The sequence below is a fragment of the Eretmochelys imbricata genome, chromosome 15 (genome assembly GCF_965152235.1).
Source record: "Eretmochelys imbricata isolate rEreImb1 chromosome 15, rEreImb1.hap1, whole genome shotgun sequence".
NCBI classification, from domain to species: domain Eukaryota; kingdom Metazoa; phylum Chordata; order Testudines; family Cheloniidae; genus Eretmochelys; species Eretmochelys imbricata.
Window position 1 is genome coordinate 22,407,944 of NC_135586.1, and position 21,204 is coordinate 22,429,147.

Consider the following 21,204-nt stretch of genomic DNA (forward strand, 5'->3'; position numbering starts at 1 on the left):
AGTCTCACATCTCAGTGGCCAACTGCCTCCAGGTTATTCCTTTTGCATGTTGCTTTTAACAAGGGGGAAATATAATCTGATGGTTGGAACACAGAGCTTTGGAGTCAGGCATTCCTGGATCTGCCACTAACTCACCCTATGACTTTAACCTCAACGCTTAACCTCTCTCTGCCTCCATTTCCCTATCTATAAAGCACAGATAGTACTGAGCTACCAATTTTGCAGGGGTGGTGCAAGGCCTAGAGAATGTATGTAAAGTGCACTAAAATCCTGGGATAATACATGGAAATAGTTAATTGATTTCTAATTTCTACGTCCCATAAATCCTCTCTTAGGAAGAGCAATAATCCAATGATTTATTAGTATAGATGCAATTATATTGCTGGTTTGTCACTCACCTGAATTAAGGCATCTCTCTTTTTTCCAGGGCTGGCAGTCCTTCCTCAGAGATCATGCAGATTGATTTTGAAATTGAAGACCTAAGTGATCTACCTGGGACCCAGCTGATCACGTGGCAGGTTGAATATCCTGGGGATACGACATCTGATCTAGGAGTCTCCAAGATCTATGTAAACCAGAAGGATCTTGTAGGAGTCCTTCCTTTGGCCATGGTAAGGAACTGCCCATTACTTGCGAGGTCTGAATGTTGCTTACAACTATGGCAGCAAAAGTACATACATTCTGTGGAAAAGGGTAGGGAAGAGCTCCACTACAATGATGAGGTTTTTCTTAAGACTTGAGTCCAATGTTCTTACCTTGTTGCTAGCTGATCAGAGAAAACCAATTACAATTTTCATTCAAGAGTACTAATAACTACAAAGTTAGATAATTTATTTCCCTAAAGTATTAAGAATATAATTAATGTTGATATTACAATACAAATTGATTTAGTCAAATCAAACTGTTAACAGTAATACAATTGAAAATTGGATAACTACAAAACACATAACTGAAGACCAATTGGTCAAGTTATTGCATGAATACAATAGTAATCAAATCACAAAGTGAATATAACACAAATGATTAAATTACTTATTAAATCTTGCAATCTCTGTGGGGTTTACTTAGCAGCTTTAACTTTCCCTTGTGGAAAGAATAGGCTAAGGTGCAATTTTTTATGTAGCCCATGTGATTCTTAGAGATCTATGATAAGATTTGCTTCAAACATAGGTTAATCCATTCCTAATGGTAGCTTCTACTATGCATATATACACACACTTGCTATGACTATTAATGGACACCCCTCCCCAAAAAAAGACTGGGATAGGTCTTTCCTGGTACGCATCCCCACATAAGTGTTCACATGTCCTGTTAAAGAGACAAAAAGAATAAAGTTACTTAGAAAAAGCTGGTCTTGGATGCTTCAGATTCAGTCAGGAACTGCCATTTGGGAAACCAGGCAATGTCTTGTGGTTCAGGAACCATCACACAAGTAGGCGTTCTCCTTGTAGGGTGTGTTTTCTTAGTCACAAGTTTGTCTCCTTCCCAGATAAGTAACATTAGAGACTAACAGGAGGGGATTATTCTACCCAGATGATCTCAACCCCTTGTGTTTAGGTGAACAGCTAAGACTCTTCAGTGGCTCCTTGTCTGTTGGGGCCTGTTGTCTTCTGGGTCATAACCTGTGACCCGTTGTCCTTTGAGTTACAAAATACACATGTAATTCCTTACCCATTCACACGTCTCCAGCTCACATTTCCTCAAGATGGACCAGGCTTCATAAATAAAATAAGAAGCACGTGTGGAACTGTCACCACATTTGGGATACTGGGTGAAAGGTTATTTCACTCTCTCAAGGCTCAGAGTCAAGCTGCTTCATTAACTTATTAAAAATATAACCAAGTAAAGTCTATCTTCTGTGTCTACATGAGTATGTACCTAGATGTTCTACACAAGTATCTCAGTAAAACAGCTTCTGACCTCCAAAGCTCTGTCTCATTTATTGCTGAGCGTGTGCATAAAGGCTGCCATAGTAGCCTGCATAGGGTTTAATCCTGCTCCCTTTGAATAGAGTTTTGCTATTAACCTCAAGGAGAGCAGGGATTGAGTGGATGGTCATGGCATCCCCAGTATTCTACCCTTACGCCTTCTGTGGCACACAAAGGTGTCCACAGGCACCAAATTCAGCAAGGTACTTATGGACCTGCCTACCTTTAAGCATACGTATACTCCCATAATGTCACCATTTAAATTTAAGCCCAGGCTTAAGCCTCTTCCTGAAGTGGAAGCTTTTATTTCTTTCAAACTGTGGTTCTGATTTATGTGAGGGGCAACCAGTCACAATGTGTCACTTTCCAAAGAACTGTGAAGTACGTGGAGAATGAAAAACACGATGTAAAACCAAATATCTATTTTCCATCAACCCACTCACAAGGATAACTCCATAATCACTATACAGAGAAGATGAGATCAAGGTAAAAGAACTGTTTTTGACGCATCTAAGAAGACACTTGGATGCTCCAGATTCACACTGGAAACAATGTATTCTGTGGTTCCTCCCTCCCTTAAATTATCTTACTGTCAGGGATGAAGTATAATCATCCTAGATTTGATTGCCCAGTGTCTGCTCCTAGACCATCAATTAGAAAATATTGACACATGTTATTATTTAGCACTGAAAGAAAAATAAAAATCAATCATGAAGTGTTTAAAAATAAAAGGAACCTGGATTGTTGCCTAGTGACAGCCAGTTAATTATTATGCCATTAGTGAAGGTTGAGGGTGTTATTGTGCACGTCAGAACTACACAGAGCTGATATGGGCCATTATTGTAATTTACCAACTTTAGAACAACTCAGACGTCATTCTGATGCTTTATTTCACCAAATGGTATTTCACTTCTCTCTCTCTCACACACACACACTTTTTTTTAATGGCTCTAGTTTCCAATGCTGCAGTATATATCATAGTTGAAACAGCTGCTTCCATCTGGGATTGTGATCACCTATCACATCCTAGCCATGTTTTTTTATAAATGTGTTGCTTTACAGGAATGTTTTCATATGCTAGTTCTCACTGTCAAGTAGTGGGTGAGCTCTGCTAGTTTGTTGATAACAGAGGGAGGCTTGAGGGAGGTTGGATCCAGATCTGAACTTCCACAAAGTTCGGAGGTATTCAGAGCTGAAACCCTAGATTTGATCTGTTTTATGTAATCTGTATTATTGGGGGTTGGGTTTGCACCATGTCTGGATGAAAGGGTAATGTGTTGCCTTCCTAGCAGTGCCAGCAGAGGAGAACACTATTTCTGCCTATGTATGCCCGTAACCCAAAACATAGCTGGGTAGAGTAGATCATATTTTTTGGCCAACCATGTTCCTTCTAGTTGGTGCAAAACAACCAGTACTCTGTCGTCACTCCGCAGATAAAAGGGACAACATGTTGTCAATAAGTCTAGAATTGTATACTCACTTCCGATGAAGTGAGCTGTAGCTCATGAAAGCTTATGCTCAAATAAATTGGTTAGTCTCTAAGGTGCCTCAAGTCCTCCTTTTCTTTTCACTTCATTATGAAGTCTACAGAATTATCAGCAGATGACATTTTGCAAGGCAACAGATGTTTGGGATAAAGGGTGACAGAGGAAGCATAGATATATGGCAGGGGTCTCATGATTACTGACAAACCGAGGATAGAGTTAACATTCTTTGTAATAACTCCAGCGTTCGTGAAGAATCCCAAGGGTATCACAAATCTGAAAATCTTTGTAGTGCCTCACTGTGCACTTAGTTAATGATGATTCAGGTGCAGACCTTTCAATATGTGTAACTCTTCGTAGTCTAGCACTTCAGAGTTCCCTGTGACCTTGTCAGAGCCAGGGTTTTTTTTGAGCGGGTGAGGGTTAGGGAAATATTTTTTTTTTTTAAATAAAAGCCATATTAGCCATAGTCTGCTGTTTAGGGAAAACAGCAATGAAAGCAAAACTGTTAAACTGCTCATATATTTTTGTGAGTTGGGATAAGCTCAGGTTAGCAATTGTTGGGCTTTCATTATTTATGGAGCATGTAATTTCATGTTTGTAAGTACCAAAATGCAGCACAATTGAACATGGTGATTAGAAGCTAATCTCCAAAAGAACACTTTTACATCTTAAAATTGTATACATTTTTCCTAATAGACTACCACTTAATACCCTACCACCCTTTTCTATTCTTCAATTTCTTTTTTGATTACTCGCATGGATTTGTGATTCAGTAACAGCAGCATATCAGTCAGTTTGATGAACTGTATTTTTTAAGTTAGAAAACTCTAAGAGAAAAGATAATTAAATTCTGATTAATGCATCTGGCTATAGATTTTATCCTGCGTCATATCAACATCAAGATTTATTGGAAATTTCCCCATTAAAATTTTTAGGGCCGTTGCTACAACAGCCTTACCTTTCCCCAATACTGGCTGCAGTTTTCTACAAGAAGCCAGCATTTTAACTTTTGGGACTCCAGCAGGACTATTGAACAAAAACAAGCATAACAGGGCTTTAGGATCTTGATGAGAGAAGCTTTGCCGTGCATATAATGGATGTGTGGGTACCTTAAAGACCAGCCCCTTCTGACACTTTAATAACTAAGCCCTTTCTAATTTTAAAGTGTGACAAAATCCATGTAGGTAAGTTATGCGTGAGAGCCAAGCATGCTCTTGCCAGTGGGATGAGAAGTAGCACGGCCAAAGACTCGTTTCATTCAACGTGCGTTGAATGAGCCTTACCTTGCATTGGAACATTAATCTGCACCTCCATGTGGAAGGTGGAGTATGTGGGGAACAAGTGCCCTTTTAATCAGCTTTTTGAAAAGTGACATTAGTGCTGCTGAAAGGCGTCCTGCAGACTGAAATCCTCTAGCCAGAGAGGTGTGGCAGAGGAGACAACAGTGCCACTTACCCATGTTGTCCCACCAATATTCTTCTATCACCACAATCTGCAGGGAGCCTCTCTAAGACCCGGGAGCGTAGTGCATTGTCCAGGACCATTCAGTCCCGATCTCTGTGCTGAGACTGCCAACCCAGGGGCCAATTAGTGCCAATTGCAATGTGGAGACGTGTTTATTAGGGACTGCAGTGAGACATTTTGGGACTGATCCAAAATCCATTCAAGTTAATGAGCGTCTTTCCATTTATTTCAATGGAATTTGGAGATGGCGCTTTAAGGGAGGCTACCAAACAACCTCCAGATTTTTGGTCACTATTGATCTGGGATGAATTTGAACCAGTGATAAACTGTATCACCAATCCCTTGAGTAATCCTGTCCCCAAAACCATTGTATTTGGCTTATGAAACAGAGTAGCTTTGTTGGTCTCCTCTGACTGGCCACAGCTTCTGCTTTCTTTTTTATCTTCTGACCTGAGGATTACTCAAATCCAAAAATAAGAGGTGACTAAAGCACCTTTCAGGTTCTGATGATCCAGTGATCCCCAAAACCAATATTGACAACAAACACTGATGTGCTGGAGACCAGCCAGCCTTAGTAGTCCATAACTCATAAACATGGGCTTGCAAGTCAAATTTACCAATAAAAAAGCACTCTTACGCCCAGATAAATCACTTACAACATCTGGATAGGTATTCCGATTATGGTGACCACCTGTTCTGGCACTGGGGATGCACTGCTCATCCCCTTAAACTGATGAAACGTAGGCAGAGATGCTTATCCTGGGTGCTACAGATTACAAACAGTACATGGCCTATCACCACAATTGCTTTGCAGTGCATCTTACAGGCCTCACAGAAATGCTATGCCTCATTTAAATAAAGGGGAACATCCCACAGAGCAGGGAGAATGAGGTGAATATTCCTTCCCTTAGATGGATTATTATGACCACACATCAGTTAAAGAAGTTTGGGCCAGATTCTGCTCTCAGTTCCGCGGAGCAACGCATCAGTAATCATTGTGGCCCATTGAGTAGGTATCCATACCCAATGTTATTGTATAGCCGTGTAAATGCAATTCATCACCTCATGTATCACTTAGAGGCTGTTCCACCTTAGTACAGCTGAGCATGATGGGGATCTTTCTCTGCCACTCCTTCAACTCTCAGGTTGTAGAGTGGCAGCAGAACTGCCTTGCAGCCCCATTCTAATGCTACAGTACTGTACACCCCCTCTCCAATGGGGAGGGGTTAGAGGGTCTTTTCAGAAGTCGAACTTCCACCCTTGGCCCATCCCACCCAGAAATAGCATGGCATAATTCCGTTCAGAGAGCACCTGCCGAGCTGCACAATGTCTGCTGTTTGTGACAAGGGACCTGGTCGATTTCTTTAAAATCCTTGGAAATGTGACGTTAAAGCAGTGTTAGTGCCATTCGTTTGTTACCTGAAATCATCATCCGAATCTTCCTCAGTATAATAACACCTCACCCAGAGAATTGCTGAGCTGAGGGCTGATGATATACCATGAAAGCCAGAGAGACTCTACTCCCCGATTTTCCTGATACAGCATTATCTTTTATGGTCACCATAAAGAATCAGCCTCACCGTTTTTATTTGCTTTTTTTCTTTAAGCTATTCCGTCTGTTTTGTTAAATAATCAACTAGACAATGTTTACTGTTCCATTTCTTTTTTTATTTTTAAACATCCCATCAGCTATTTCATAATTATGACATTTGCCTTTTGTCGAACCTCAGTAATTCAGAGTACGGTGAAAGATGCAAATAGCACAGGAGCCATCTGTAAACCATCTGTAATCTCTATTGGACATAGGCAGAGGGCAAGGTTAATGTGTTGGTAAATGAATGAGTCAAAATCTCATCTGTTAATGATTAAAACAAATCCATTTTGGAGTTGAACTGTGATTGAAATACCCAAATCACCTGACTGCTTCAGTGTTTTCCCCAAACCTTCTCCATACTGGGACCCCTTTTCAGTGCATCCCACCATCTAACTAGCACCTCACTCATATTTAGCAATCTGGGGACGACAGGGAAGTTATGCCCCTCTGATACCTGTTTGTGATCTCCCTGTGGGTCGTTGTCTCAAGGCTGAGAACCCCTGTCCTAACTAGAATAGCCAGTTGATTGATGCTAAGCAAACACTTCTCAAGGTAGCTAGCTTGAATAACAGTAAGAGTGAAGCTTTGGCAGCATGAGGCACCCGATGTACAAGCCCACCTGGGATCCTGTGCATGTACTCAAGTGGCACTAGCCCATGCTGCCAAAGCTTCACTGCTCTTGTTATCCAAGCTATTTAGCTCAAAGCTAGTTGGGTATGTGTACATGTGCTGCAGTCCCTCCTCTGATTGATTGTAGTACAGATGTACCCTCAGTTTCAATCTACTCACATTGCACAAAAATGTCAGCATGTCGGTTACTTTCCCTTCACAAATGTCTTGATCATGTTGCGGGTCTTTTCTAGTTAGTTCTGGTTTGGGGGGATTTTCCAGGCCAGGTAGCTTGTTGGACCTGCCACTTGTGACAGTGTTAGGCCAGATAGCTACAGGAGAGTGATAGAAAGCAGATATATTAGCCCCAGGTTAAGCAAGTCCCTTTTCTCTGGGTAAGGTAACAGGGGTGGTTCCAGAACAATCAGGAACTTGCTGGAACCAATTAAGGCAGGCAGGCTAATTAGGACACCTGGAGCCAATTAAGAAGCTGCTAGAATCCATTAAGACAGGCGGCTAATCAGGGCACCTGGTTTAAAAAGACCTCACTTCAGTCAGTGAGGGGCGCGCAAGGAGCTGAGAGTGAGAGAGTGTGCTGCTGGAGGACTGAGGAGTACAAACGCTATTTGGCATCAGGAGGAAGGTCCTGTGGTGAGGATAAAGAAGGTGTTGTGAGGAGGCTATGGGGAAGTAGCCCAGGAAGTTGTAGCTGTCACACAGGTGTTACACAAAATACTGTAGACAGCTGTGATCCGCAGGGCCCTGGGCTGGAACCCAGAGTAGAGGGCGGGCCTGGGTTCTCCTCATTCCCCCAACTCCCTATTGGATACAGGAGGAGTTGACCTGGACTATGGGCCCCACCAGAGGGGAAGTTCCCTGGCCTGTCTCCTGACCCACTAGGTGGATCAGCAGAGACTGTGGGGATTGTTCTTCCTTTTCCCCATGCTGGCCAGTGATGAGGTTAGCTGAATGAATGGCAGGTTTGAGCCACTAGCAAAAATGGCCAAACTGCGGGCTGCCATGAATCTCTGAGGCGAGCAAATCCAATAAGTGCAGGACCCACCAAGACAGAGGAGGAACTTTGTCACAAGCTGTGCGGCACAAATCCTATAGACCTATAAATCAGCACAGTCAATTATGGAGCCCAGCTGGATCAATAAGACAAATGTAGCTGCCCTGATGCCCATGGTATTATGGTTTAAAGTTGTGTCCTTGGACTAAATGGTCCCAGGATTCAACTAAATTAGAACCCAGTGCTGTGATGAACATGGGAACCATGGTAATATTTTTATGATCCACATGTATGCCTCAGTTTCCCTATGTAGTTTGTACTGCTATACATTGAGCATAAAAGTGTGGATCCTTGGGGTCTGGCACAATAAAGGGGTTACATCCAGGGGACTACTTAAAGGCAGGGACATAACAGAGACCTTGTAAATCTGTGACAAGTGCCTTCACCTGGAGATTGTCAGACAGCAAACAATTCCTAGTTAGTTCATGGGATGTTGCAGAAAGACTAATGCTCTGTGATCTGAGTGGGTGTCCAAAAGAACCAGGGCCATCCCCAGTGGTGGTGGCACAAGCAAAAGCTACAAGAGTCTCAGTCCATCAACCACTCTCAGAAGCTAATGTTTTAGAGACATAGTGGAGATTAGGTGCAGACTGTTTACATTGTTCTGGCTGGTTGTGCTGATGTGTTTATAATCCAGCAAAATCCAGGTGAGTTTAGAGGGGGACTCTAATTCTGGGGTTCAGGGTTACTAGTGGCTCTGCAGCCTGTCACGTGGATGTGTATCTGGGGGTTCAGGCAGTGCTGCATGAAATAGAGAGCTATGAGCTTTTTTCCAGTGACAGTGAGTAGAGAACAATATCTTGGCTGTAGAATTCTATAGTACCATGGTTCTCACCTCATGTTACAAGAGACGTGAGACCTGGTTTCTGATATGCTCAAGTGCTGACCTCTCACATCTGCAAAAGAAAGCAGCGGAACTGTGCTTTGAACATATATAAATTGCTGTATAATGTTAAATATTCTGATAAATCAGATCCTAGGTGTCTCGAATTGGGCACTCAAGATTAGTGACCATAGTCTCTCTGTACCTCAGATCCCCATCTGTAAAACGAGGCTAATACCCCTTCATCTCACTGGGGTGTTGTGAAGATAAATTCATTAAAGTTTGTGAAGCACTCAGACTGTAGAAAACCCCATGAGCTAGAGCAGGGGTGAGTAAACTTTTTGGCCTGAGGGTCACATCGGGTTTCCAAAATTGTATGGAGGGCCGGTTAGGGGAGGCTAAGTCTCCCCAAACAGCCAGGCGTGGCCTGGCCCCCACCTCCTATCTGACACCTCGACCCCCGCCCCCCGCTTCCCACTCCCTGAAGGCTTCCCCGGGACTCCTGCCTCATCCACTACCCCCTGCTCCCTGACAACCTCCCACCCCTCACTGCCCACTACCGCCCCATCCAACCCCCCCTCTCATTCCTGACTTGCCCCCTGGAACTCCTGCCCTATCCAACCACCCCTTCTCCCTGCCCCTGACTGCCCCCCGCCACCCCATCCAACCACCCCTCCTTCCTGACTGCCCCCCCGAGACCCCTGCCCCATCCAGCCCACCTGTTCCCTGCCCTCTGACTGCCCCACCCCCTATCCATACCCCCTCCCTCTGCCCACCACCCCCAACTCCCCTTCCCTCTATCCAACCTCCCCCTGCTCCCTGCCCCCTTACCACACTGCCTGGAGCACCGGTGGCTGGCGGCATTACAGCCGCACTGCCCGGAGCACCGGGTCAGGCCGCGGCTCTGCAACTGCGCTGCCTAGCTGCCGAGACCGTTGCGCCGGCTGCGTGGTTCCCTGAGTCTGCGGGGGAGGGAGACAGTGGGGGAGGGGCTGGGGGCGAGCCTCCTGGGCCAGGAGCTCAGGGGCCAGGCAGGACGGTCCCGTGGGCTGGATGTGGCCCACGGACCGTAGTTTGCCCACCTCTGAAATTGGATTGATAGAGCAAAACCAAAATTTCAACCCAAATGGTTAAAGTCACGAAGTTATAAGCAGCTGAAAATGGGGTCTTGTGTCGGGTAATGTTCTGTGTTTTTTTCCAACGTGCATTACTTTACATTTATCCACTGTGACAGGGTCAGGCCAGATGGCTACAGGAGAGCGATCCTATTGGGATCCAGGAAGTGCTAAAGGACCCCTCTGCAGCCTAAGGGAAGGATCCACAGGACCTGGAAAACAAGTGATTTCAAGTTTCAGAGTAGCAGCCATGTTAGTCTGTATTTGCAAAAAGAAAAGGAGTACTAGTGGCACCTTAGACACTAACCAATTTATTTGAGCATAAGCTTTCGTGAGCTACAGCTCACTTCATCGGATGCATTTCAGGGGACAGCTAACGAAATAACAGGGACAGGAGTGCGGTCAAAGGGTCAAATGAAGGGAACTTGATGGGGACACCGAGCAGAGAACCCCGTACAGCGCCCACTGCTCCTCAAAGGCATCAAGGGAGTCAGTGGATGCTGCCCAGAGGAACTCTGCCTGGATGCGTGAATGGACGGAGGATCGGAAATAGGCCCCACAGTCACAGGAGAGTCCATCAGCCAACCTCCTCTCCTTTGTTTTATAGATGGCCGTTTTATCCAGGGCCAAGAGGAGGTTGACCAGGAGGTCCCGTGACTTCTTGGGGCCACAGATAGGGAGTGCATAGATAAGGAGGTGAGGGGAAAAGTGGAGCCAGAAAAATAACAGGATATCTGTGAGGAGCCAGAATAGGGGCTGCAGCCTGGTGCACTCCAGGTAAACATGCACCAGGGTCTCCCTCACACCGCAGAAGAGGCAGGTGTCCGGGACCGTCGGGTAACATTCGTAGGCAGTGTGACCAGCCCTGCCTAAAATATGACTCTTCCATTGGGCATAGAACGCTGGCAAAGGCAGGGGAAACCTGTCATCAGATCTGTCTCACTTCCTTGAAAGATTCCCTAACCCTCATGTCAGAGCTGCATGTAACAGAGCTTCTTGTACGATCTGCGTAGCTAGGCAGTAGTGCAAATGCTCCTACTTTCTACGGCAAGAATCTCAGAACGGTTCAACCTAGGTAGGACAGTGGCCGCGTAGCCCTGGATGACCTCATATTGATCATGCTTTTAACATTTCAGAGCTGATCGTTTAGTTTTGCTCCTGCCCAGAGTCATCTCAGTAATTAAACTCACTGGCAAACAAAGCAGCCCACCTGGCACTACAGCCAAATTAACAGCTTTCATCTTTTCTAGGGACAAGCAGAACTTTTTGTTCATTTGAGCTTTATCAATCTCAGCTCCTTTTTGTTGGTGGTGTTAAATGCCTACATGTCCTTTGATACGCTTTCTGTCCCTTTCACTGAATGCACCTGGGCAGCTCCTAAATTTGATTAGAGTGCAGTTAGTGTGAACTTAAAATTAACCTCATTACTAACGACTTGAAACCAAGGTGGGGAGGAAACTTAATTAACAATGAAACAACTATTGCAGTCTGCCTGGCAGGGGCAGTATCTCCAGTTACAACGCTCATGTTCTTTACTCCGTACTAGCCATATTTAGAGTGTTCGCATGTTGAATTATGAAGTAGCAGCAGCAGCTCTGTCCATTATCCGTCTGATTTTGACCTCTCTTTTAAAATCCAGAAACAATGAAATACCAGCCTCAAAACTGGTAGGCAGGTCGGGAGCAGAAGTAGAATTTTGCCTACTGAATTGGAAGTAAATCAGACCTGGAGACTCCTGATTTATGACAGCCGAAAAAGAGAGGCACTTCCCCCCCCCCCCCCCTCGCCGAGTCCAGTTTGCTACTTTGTAGCAAACAAAACATAAAGAAGTAGGGGAATCCGATTTTGCTTATCTGGGTTCCAACTCAGGCAAGCACCCTTATTGTCCTTACCCATAACTATTTCACATTTGGGGACAATGTATACCTTCAGATCAGCGGCACTGCTATGGGTACCCGCATGGCCCCACAGTATGCCAACATTTTTATGGCTGATTTAGAACAACGCTTCCTCAGCTCTCGTCCCCTAAAGCCCCTACTCTACTTACGCTACATTGATGACATCTTCATCATCTGGACCCATGGAAAAGAAGCCCTTGAGGAATTCCACCATGATTTCAACAATTTCCATCCCACCACCAACCTCAGCCTGGTCCAGTCCACACAAGAGATCCACTTCCTGGACACTACAATGCTAATAAACAATGGTCACATAAACACCACCCTATACCGGAAACCTACTGACCGCTATTCCTACCTGCATGCCTCCAGCTTTCACCCTGACCACACCACACGATCCATCGTCTACAGCCAAGCTCTGCGATACAACCGCATTTTCTCCAACCCCTCAGACAGAGACAAACACCTACAAGATCTCTGTCAAGCATTCTTACAACTACAATACCCACCTGCAGAAGTAAAGAAACAGATTGATAGAGCCAGAAGAGTTCCCAGAAGTTACCTACTACAGGACAGGCCTAACAAAGAAAATAACAGAACGCCACTAGCCGTCACCTTCAGCCCCCAACTAAAACCCCTCCAATGCATTATTAAGGATCTACAACCTATCCTAAAGGATGACCCAACACTCTCACAAATCTTGGGAGACAGGCCAGTCCTTGCCTACAGACAGCCCTGCAACCTGAAGCAAATACTCACCAACAACCACATACCACACAACAGAACCACTAACCCAGGAACTTATCCTTGCAACAAAGCCCGTTGCCAATTGTGCCCACATATCTATTCAGGGGACACCATCACAGGGCCTAATAACATCAGCCACACTATCAGAGGCTCGTTCACCTGCACATCCACCAATGTGATATATGCCATCATGTGCCAGCAATGCCCCTCTGCCATGTACATCGGTCAAACTGGACAGTCTCTACGTAAAAGAATAAATGGACACAAATCAGATGTCAAGAATTATAACATTCATAAACCAGTCGGAGAACACTTCAATCTCTCTGGTCACGCAATCACAGACATGAAGGTCGCTATCTTAAAACAAAAAAACTTCAAATCCAGACTCCAGCGAGAAACTGCTGAATTGGAATTCATTTGCAAATTGGATACTATTAATTTAGGCTTAAATAGAGACTGGGAGTGGCTATTTCCTCTTGTTTTTTCCTACCCCCCCCCCCAGATGTTCTGGTTTAACTTGGATTTAAACTTGGAGAGTGGTCAGTTTGGATGAGCTATTACCAGCAGGAGAGTGAGTTTGTGTGTGTATGGGGGTGGGTTTTTGGAGGAGGGTGAGGGAGTGAGAGAACCAGGATTTGTGCAGGAAATGGCCTAACTTCATTATCATGCACATTGTGTAAAGAGTTGTCACTTTGGATGGGCTATCACCAGCAGGAGAGTGAATTTGTGTGGGGGGGTGGAGGGTGAGAAAACCTGGATTTGTGCTGGAAATGGCCTAACCTGATGATCACTTTAGATAAGCTATTACCAGCAGGACAGTGGGGTGGGAGGAGGTATTGTTTCATATTCTCTGTGTATATATAAAGTCTGCTGCAGTTTCCACGGTATGCATCCGATGAAGTGAGCTGTAGCTCACGAAAGCTCATGCTCAAATAAATTGGTTAGTCTCTAAGGTGCCACAAGTACTCCTTTTCTTATTCAGGAAAACACTTGATTAAATGCTTTCCTGAACAGGGGTTGAACTTAAGCATGTGCTTAAGGTCTTTCCTGAATCAGAACCTTCATCAGGCTTGCTTGCACAGGACCAAAGTGTAGTTGCACCAACTCAAAATTTTAGAAGTTAAAGATTTTAAATGGCAGAATCAGTCACCTGGTTATATAAAACACCCCTGTAAAACCACTGCTATGTTCCACGTAACAGCCCCAAGCAGAACCAGTTTTAAACTTTTAGGGCTTGTATAAGTCCATTGATTTTTGTAGTAATTTAAAACACTACTGTAGTATTTCTTTTACAAGGGCAGCTATATAAAAAAATCTGGGGAAAGTGAAGTTTCTCTGTAGCTGCTGAGCACAGAGTTTCTTGTCAGTTAGAGCATGTCGTAAGCTTTATTTTTAAAGTAAGCTTTTTGTTCTTTAAACTGTTCTGGAGTCTCCTTTGATTTTGCAAGTGTCTGCCTCACCACAGAAGTTTCACCTGACACTTATTTAGCAACATAAAAATATAAACCCGGGCTACCTATTTATCATTTCCGGAGATGGTCATGTTCTTTTGTCATCATATCCATTTTGTCTGGCAGGCAGTGACATTTAAGCTGTTAAATCTCTTGGAGCCAAAAGAACAAATGTAAGTCTGATATTGTACCGTTAGATAGTTAATCTTTCGACTTCATCATAATGTCCTGTTGTTTTGACTTATAGCAAACGTCAGTAGAAAAAAACCCATTTCTACATTCCATTAATATAAGAATCTGGATTGATAGAGCAAAACCAAACTTAATCAAAATGTGCTTATCACAGAGAAAGTATCTCTTTGGAGTCTCAACGCTAAAGTAATTCCATGTAATTACAGATGCCAGCAGTCCACACTGTGGCTAATACACTGCAGGGCTGCTGCAAACTAATAATGTGCTAATGGCCTCTTAATCATGCTTATTTGAAACATTCCGTATATTATTATTTATTTATTATTTTATTTGTATCCCAGTGGTACCTACATGTCCCGCCTGAGACTGGGGCCCCATTATGCCAGGTGCTGTACAAATACATAAAAGGCAGTCCCTACTTTGAAGAATGTAGTCTGTACAGACAAAAGGAGTATATATCACCCTGCATTTTACAGATGGGGAATTGAGACATGGAGGGCGAAATCCTGATCCCACTGAAGTCAACAGAAGCTTTGTCATCAACTGTAATTGGGCCAGGGTTTTGCCTAGACAGATTAATTGACTTGCCCAAGGTATCAGCATAGGTGCCTGTTTTGAAAGCCCAGAGTCTTAAGCTTCCCTACCTTCCTATTGCACCTCCCTGACCTTAACATCCAGCGCTGAGAGGGTAGTTCAGCCTCCATGACCAACACAGGCTGCCTACTGCCAAAATGGGGGTCAGATTGCTGCTGTTCTTATTTGTGTTGTATTAATAACAGGAAGCCCCCGCTGAGGTCAGGGCCCCATTATGCTGGGCTACACCATCACATACGAGATGATTCCTGCCCTGAAGAGCAGTCTAAATAGACAAGATCGACAAAGGGGGAGAGAGAGGAAGTATCATCGTCATCATCCTATTTTGCAGATGGGAAAACGAGACCGAGAGAGATCAAGGGCCTGATCCAATGCCCTCTAAAATCAATGGAATGACTCCCACTGATTTTGACAGGCTTTGGCTCAGACCCTAATGACGTACCCACAGTCATGCTCTCGAGAGCGGAACTGAATGCAGATCTCCTGAGTCCCAATCTCATGTCTTGACCACAAGATCAGGACGGCATTCGTGAGTGAGTCGCTGTCTGCTTCAGAGCTGAATGTGAAATTCCATGGATATGTTTGACATACACTAGCAAATTGTTGACTCCCAGTGGTAACAATTATTGATCACTAGTGGCCTATATTTGAGCCTAGCAGCCTAGAAGTAGAAGGCCGCACAGCCCACCTGAGCTGTCTAGCCCCTGAAAGTTGTTTGAACTTTTATTTTTTTAAAATCCATCTGATAATCACCTTTAAGAAGAACGGTCTGGAAATGATTTCCTACAATAGTGGAGAACTTTTTAGTCCCTATCTGATAGCTTCTTGAAGGGTCTGGAATATGCTATACTCTGCAGATTTCTAACGGCTTCATTGAAATTTGAGCCTCGTCTGAAAAGTGACTTTAAAAAAAAAAAATGCTGTCAGTGACTTACAGATGAAATCTGCTCAGCTGACAGTGATATATTTTTCAACTAAATGCCAGCCCTGCAGACTCACCTGGGATCTTGAAGTCCAGCTGGATTTTTTTTTTTTTTTTTTTTTTATGGTTCAGGCATCAACAATAAGGATAATTCAGAACTTAGGCCAAGAACAGCAAAGGTACTTGAACTCCTTATCCCCAGACTCTAAGTTCCACTACAATCCAAGCAAATTAGGGTTGGCTGCCTAATAAACTCACTTGGTGCTTACTTTTTTGGAGTAAAAGCTCCGTGGGTGCCCATGTTCCTGCCTTGTGAGCACTGTTCTCTCTAAGTGTCCAGGTGCTTTTGTCCTACCTAAGCCCCAGAGCGATCCACAAACTAGGAAGAAAACAGGAGCTCCTCTCCCTAACTCATGCATGGGGCCCAATTAGGTAGGCATGCTCAGATGCCCCCTAAATCCACACAAAACAAGGAGTAGGTGCACCCTTATCGCCTCTCACCAGTGTGTAGAGAACTCACCCAGGATGTGCAAGTCCCTAGCTTCAAGTCCCCACTTCTGCCTGATGAGGAGAAGGGATGGGAGCAGGGATCTGCCACCTCTCCGGTGAGTACGCTAACCATTGGGCTATAGAGTCACTCACTCTCTGGCCCACTTAATATTTAATTATTTAGTATTAAACAACTTCAATAGGCAGGATGGAAGGAGCCCAACCTCAGAATATCTCCGAGCCAGTGTTTAAAGCGCTCTTGTGAGCAGTGGCAGTTCCCTGTTTAAATCCCTTTCCCTCATGAGGCAGAGGGGGACTTTCACAGGAGATCTCCCGCATCCTGAGTGAGTGAATCGCTGGGCTAAAGATTAAAAGAGAGAGCCTCTTCCTCATGTTGTGTGGAGTTTGGCAGCTTAACACGTGAGTTAGGCAGAGGAGAACCCACCATCCCTTGTTGAGCACTAGCAGATATAGGCACCTATCTCTGAGCAAGGGGCTTAGGACACACCCTCTTGTCAGCACCTCCCATCAGCTGATTAAGGCAGCTCTCCGCTTAGCTTGCTGAGTTGTATGGATTGCATTCTAAAGATGGGTCTCTCTCTCTCCATTCATTGTAGAGGAACCTACATGCCTAACTCAGGCTTTGTGTGTTGTTCCTGTGATTTTTCTAAGCATCTAAAATTTAGGCGCTGTGATGCTTTGCAACACTCAAGTGCCTTTGTGGATCTGGGTTTTTGTTAATGAGTCTGTGTACATGGGTGGCAGCTATAATAGGCCAAGAGAGACTAAGTCTCCCCTGACGCAACCACTGCTGATGCTGGATGCTGGGTTGTGGGTTTTTGAGGTTTGTGAGGACTGGGAGTGGGCTGGGCTTCCGCCGGAGGAAGTTTTTGCTTATCATTTTGTGCCATGCAGGTTCCATGGTGGCTTATGAAATGTTATCTGCGACTCAGCTTCCCGGGTTCATCAGCCAGGGGTCTCAGGAGGGGAGGGAAGGGGAGGTGTGGTGCATTTCCCATTCAGCAGTTGGTACTAGCCCAGAGCTCTTGGCAGCTCCGGCCGGCCTGGGGCTCCTCTGACTGGGCGGTGTGTGGAGGCGGCTTGGGCTCTGGCGGAGGCAGAGCAGGGCAAGGCCTAGGGTTGCCAATTTTGGTTGAACATATTCCTGGAGGTTTCCTCACATGACATAATCTTTAATTCAAGATTAAGCTTTAATTCCTGACCTGGAGGGTTGGCAACTCTAGCGAGGCCCTGGGTGGAAGGGGTGCGGCTGCGGGGGGGGGCGGGGGTTGTCCACCCACTGCCCATGTGCGTGTATGATGCTTGAGTCAGATCAGCATACTGATCCCACTCTCACAGATGTAATTATTCTGCAGAGCTAAAAGGAGCAAAATATTGTAAGTAAATATTTTAGTGAGTAATGTAAGCAGGTACCAAATAAGATGGGATATATAAACCTTTATGTTTCAGAGAATAATGGAACTTCTAACTACCTGGGGCTAAGAGAAATGTTTACCATATGCAGATTATTACATAATTATCCATTACTTGTGCCTTCCTCTGAAGCATCTGGTCCTGGCGCCTACTGGGATAGGATACTGGACCAAATGGCTGATTGGTTCAGTCCAGCATGGTAGTTCCTATATTACTGTGCACAGGGAGTAGATCTAGTCAAGTAAGAAAGTGACAATTTTTCACAGTTGCTTTTCAGAGTGCAATTGCCTTTTAAACTTGTTTAGGAATAGTCACCTGTCTATTATTATTATTATTATTCATGTGCTAGACACTGCCCTTGCCCTGAAGGGCTTCTATTCTAAAAATGCCAACAGATAGACAAGGTGTGGCTAGCTATTGCAGAGCTTTGTTTTGCGTAGAAATACTGAATTGAAAACTTAACACATGCATTTAGCATCAGGCAGCAAACGGTGATTGCTTTTTGCTACAGCAAACAAAAATATTCTTTAGATTTTTTTTTTCCTTTTGTGATTAATTGAGACCTTGGTGCATTTAATACTAGAAAAATTAAGTAATAGCTATTGTACTTCTGCAATTAGCCTCTTAGCTGACCTGTTGAATAGCAATGAAGAGACCTGCGCATTAATTAGTCGTTAAACAACAAAACAAGGGCAAACAATTAGCAACACAAATTCTCAAGCAACGAAAGCCTGCTAGACAGCACAATTCCAGTTAAATAGAATTCCATTTTCTCCTTCTGATTACTGTAGCACAACAGAAAAAGCTTTTTTGGTTGTTCTTATTTTCAGGGTTTAACATGGGGGCTTAGAAATCTCATTTTTGTATTTGGGAGCGTCCGTTGCCAGCTGACTAAGACTGTGATCACCAGTAATGATATATGGCAATAGGCACCCAGTTTTTGCCTGAAAAGGGAATTGAATGATGGGGGCTTGGACTGGTTGCTGGCAAAGCTGCTGACAGCACAGCAATTATTGTGGAGCATTGAAAATTGGGTCTTCCTTGAAAAGCAGGAGCAAACACGGGTTTATTTTTCTTATAAATTAAAGCCGAAGAAAAATGGCTTTGCATAACAGCTGCTGTTCTTTCATAAGCGAGAGTTACATGCGTTCTGTCTGATTAGAAGTGTTCGGATTGCTTTTGTTTCAACCCAATTCCTGAGCCCTGTCAGGCTTGCTGTGCTGCTTTCAAGGTGCAGACTGATGAAAGCCAGGGAAGCATTATGGAGGCTGGGATTCTGAGGCTGGAGCAAGTAGTACCCTGAACTCACTCCTTATTTAATGGAAACTTAGCTTAAAAACCATGGACTGATCACCCCTGTGTTACTCCAGTGTCACGCGGCTGTAAATCCATTTGTTTTAGTAGAGTAACACAGCTATAAAATGTAAGTAATACAGAGGTATTGTTTTTCCACTGAATGCATCCGATGAAGTGAGCTGTAGCTCACGAAAGCTTATGCTCAAATAAATTTGTTAGTCTCTAAGGTGCCACAAGTACTCCTTTTCTTTTTGCGGATACAGACTAAAATGGCTGCTACTCTGAAACCAGAGGTAAATCTGGCTCCCACGGCCAAGATTTTCAGAAACAACTAGTAATGTTAGGTGCCCAACTTGAGACCAGTGTAAGAGGCCTGATTTTCAGAGGGCAGGGACTCGGCACTTTCTGAAAATCAGGCCTTTTTAAGGTCTCTCAAGATGGGCACCCAAAATCACTAGTCACGGTTAAAAATCTTGGACCTTATCTTTATGTTTTTAATCCCCTGGCATCAATTATTAACAAGTCATGGTGATCAATATTGAAAGAATTTTTAAAAATCAATTCACTTTTCCCCAGGTTTGCTGTTTGCTTCATGTGATTGAACTGCAGGCAGACAGAGTGTCTAGAAAATAGATTACTACAATCAGTGTCACTTTTGTTTCACATCAGTTTCACTTCCTGCTCTTATGTAAGTGTGTGGCACAATGCTGCCATATTAGGGTTGCAAAAATTACAGTGAAATGTTTAATTACAAACACTATGTGATTTTCATTGGAATTAAAAAATTAAATCGCGGGAAGTTATCTAATTTTTTCAAACTTAGGTTTGGTAAAATCAAAGTGGTAAAATCAAAGTTTTGTGAAGCCTGAATTTCATATTTAAATTGACTTGATAGCATCCCTTTACATGCATACTAATTTTAAAATTTTCCTTTTGCTCATGAGTGTATCTTTCTTAACAGCACTTGAGCAATTTGCATAGCAGATCATTTCATACCAAATATCTAATTGAAAAGTACAGGAGACCTCTGAGGAAATATGTTGGGGACCCAGTTGAATAACCTACCAATGAAGACACTGAACTAATGAATTTATTATAATCAGTTGCTGGGAATTAAATACCAAATTGCTTCATAATGAGAAACAATTTATTTTAAAGTGGTTCTGCAGTTGGCAAAAAATCAAATAAATAAATAAATAAATAATCAAAGTCTGCACATGGAAAAAATATGTGTAACAAAGAACAATTTGCCTTTTGTTTCTGAAAGCTATATTCATTGACATCATTGTGAGACAGATTTTTTGGATGAGCAGGTAAGCATGAAAAGGGCAGTGGAGTTTGTCATGGAACTGATAGATCTAAAAAAGCAGACATTAATATGCAATTCAAGGAAATATCCCCTTTATAAGCTGGGGTTCAAATAAACGCTGTTGCTCGTATTCAGTAAGCTAAAACTAGCATTCAGATGCTCCCCTATTATAGTTCCCAGTTCTTCTGCGTCTGGAACCTCCCAAATCCAGCTCCTGGGTCAGATTCTCCATTTCTCTTGGCTTTGCAAACAGTGCCTGCCTTGACCACCACTTTTTGTCCATTTCTTCCTGTACGCATAGATGGCCCTCCTCCTCCCCAAACTAATCCATAAGGCCACTACCCTCTCTTCCTTCAGATCCCTTCCTAAAGATCCACTTCTACCATGGTGCTCATGAGAAATTACCAAGTGAGGATGGAGCTAGGTAGATGGCCTGTGTAGATACTAATGACTGGTTTGTTTGTGTGTGTATTTATTTACTGTTGCTTATCATTTAAAAAAAAAAAAGTTAGTCCTGAGATTTTTCAGAGGAACCTAATGACTTAGAATCATTAAATTTTATGGATGACTCATCTACATAGCCACATTTTCTATTTGTTTCTCCCATTTCTTGCCTCAGCTTAAATCAGAAGATCTTTGGAGCCAGGACTGTTTTTTTTTTTTTTTACCCTATATTTCAGCACATAGCACAATGAGGGCCTGATCCTGACTGGGGCCTTAGAGTATATAATAATTTCTAATGCCCTCAATCTCACCTAGGTTTAACTTTACACACTATGA

The 21,204-nt window shown here is 43.6% G+C and overlaps 1 protein-coding gene across 1 annotated transcript in view; it reads left to right on the forward strand.

Moving 5' to 3' along the window:
• Window positions 1-21,204, forward strand: part of LOC144275825 (transmembrane protein 132D-like) — a 314,361-nt gene that overhangs the window by 180,297 nt on the left and 112,860 nt on the right. The window contains exon 4 of the mRNA XM_077835355.1: window positions 428-611. Within this exon, the coding sequence (XP_077691481.1) occupies window positions 428-611 (184 nt within the window). The remainder of the gene's footprint in view (window positions 1-427; window positions 612-21,204) is intronic.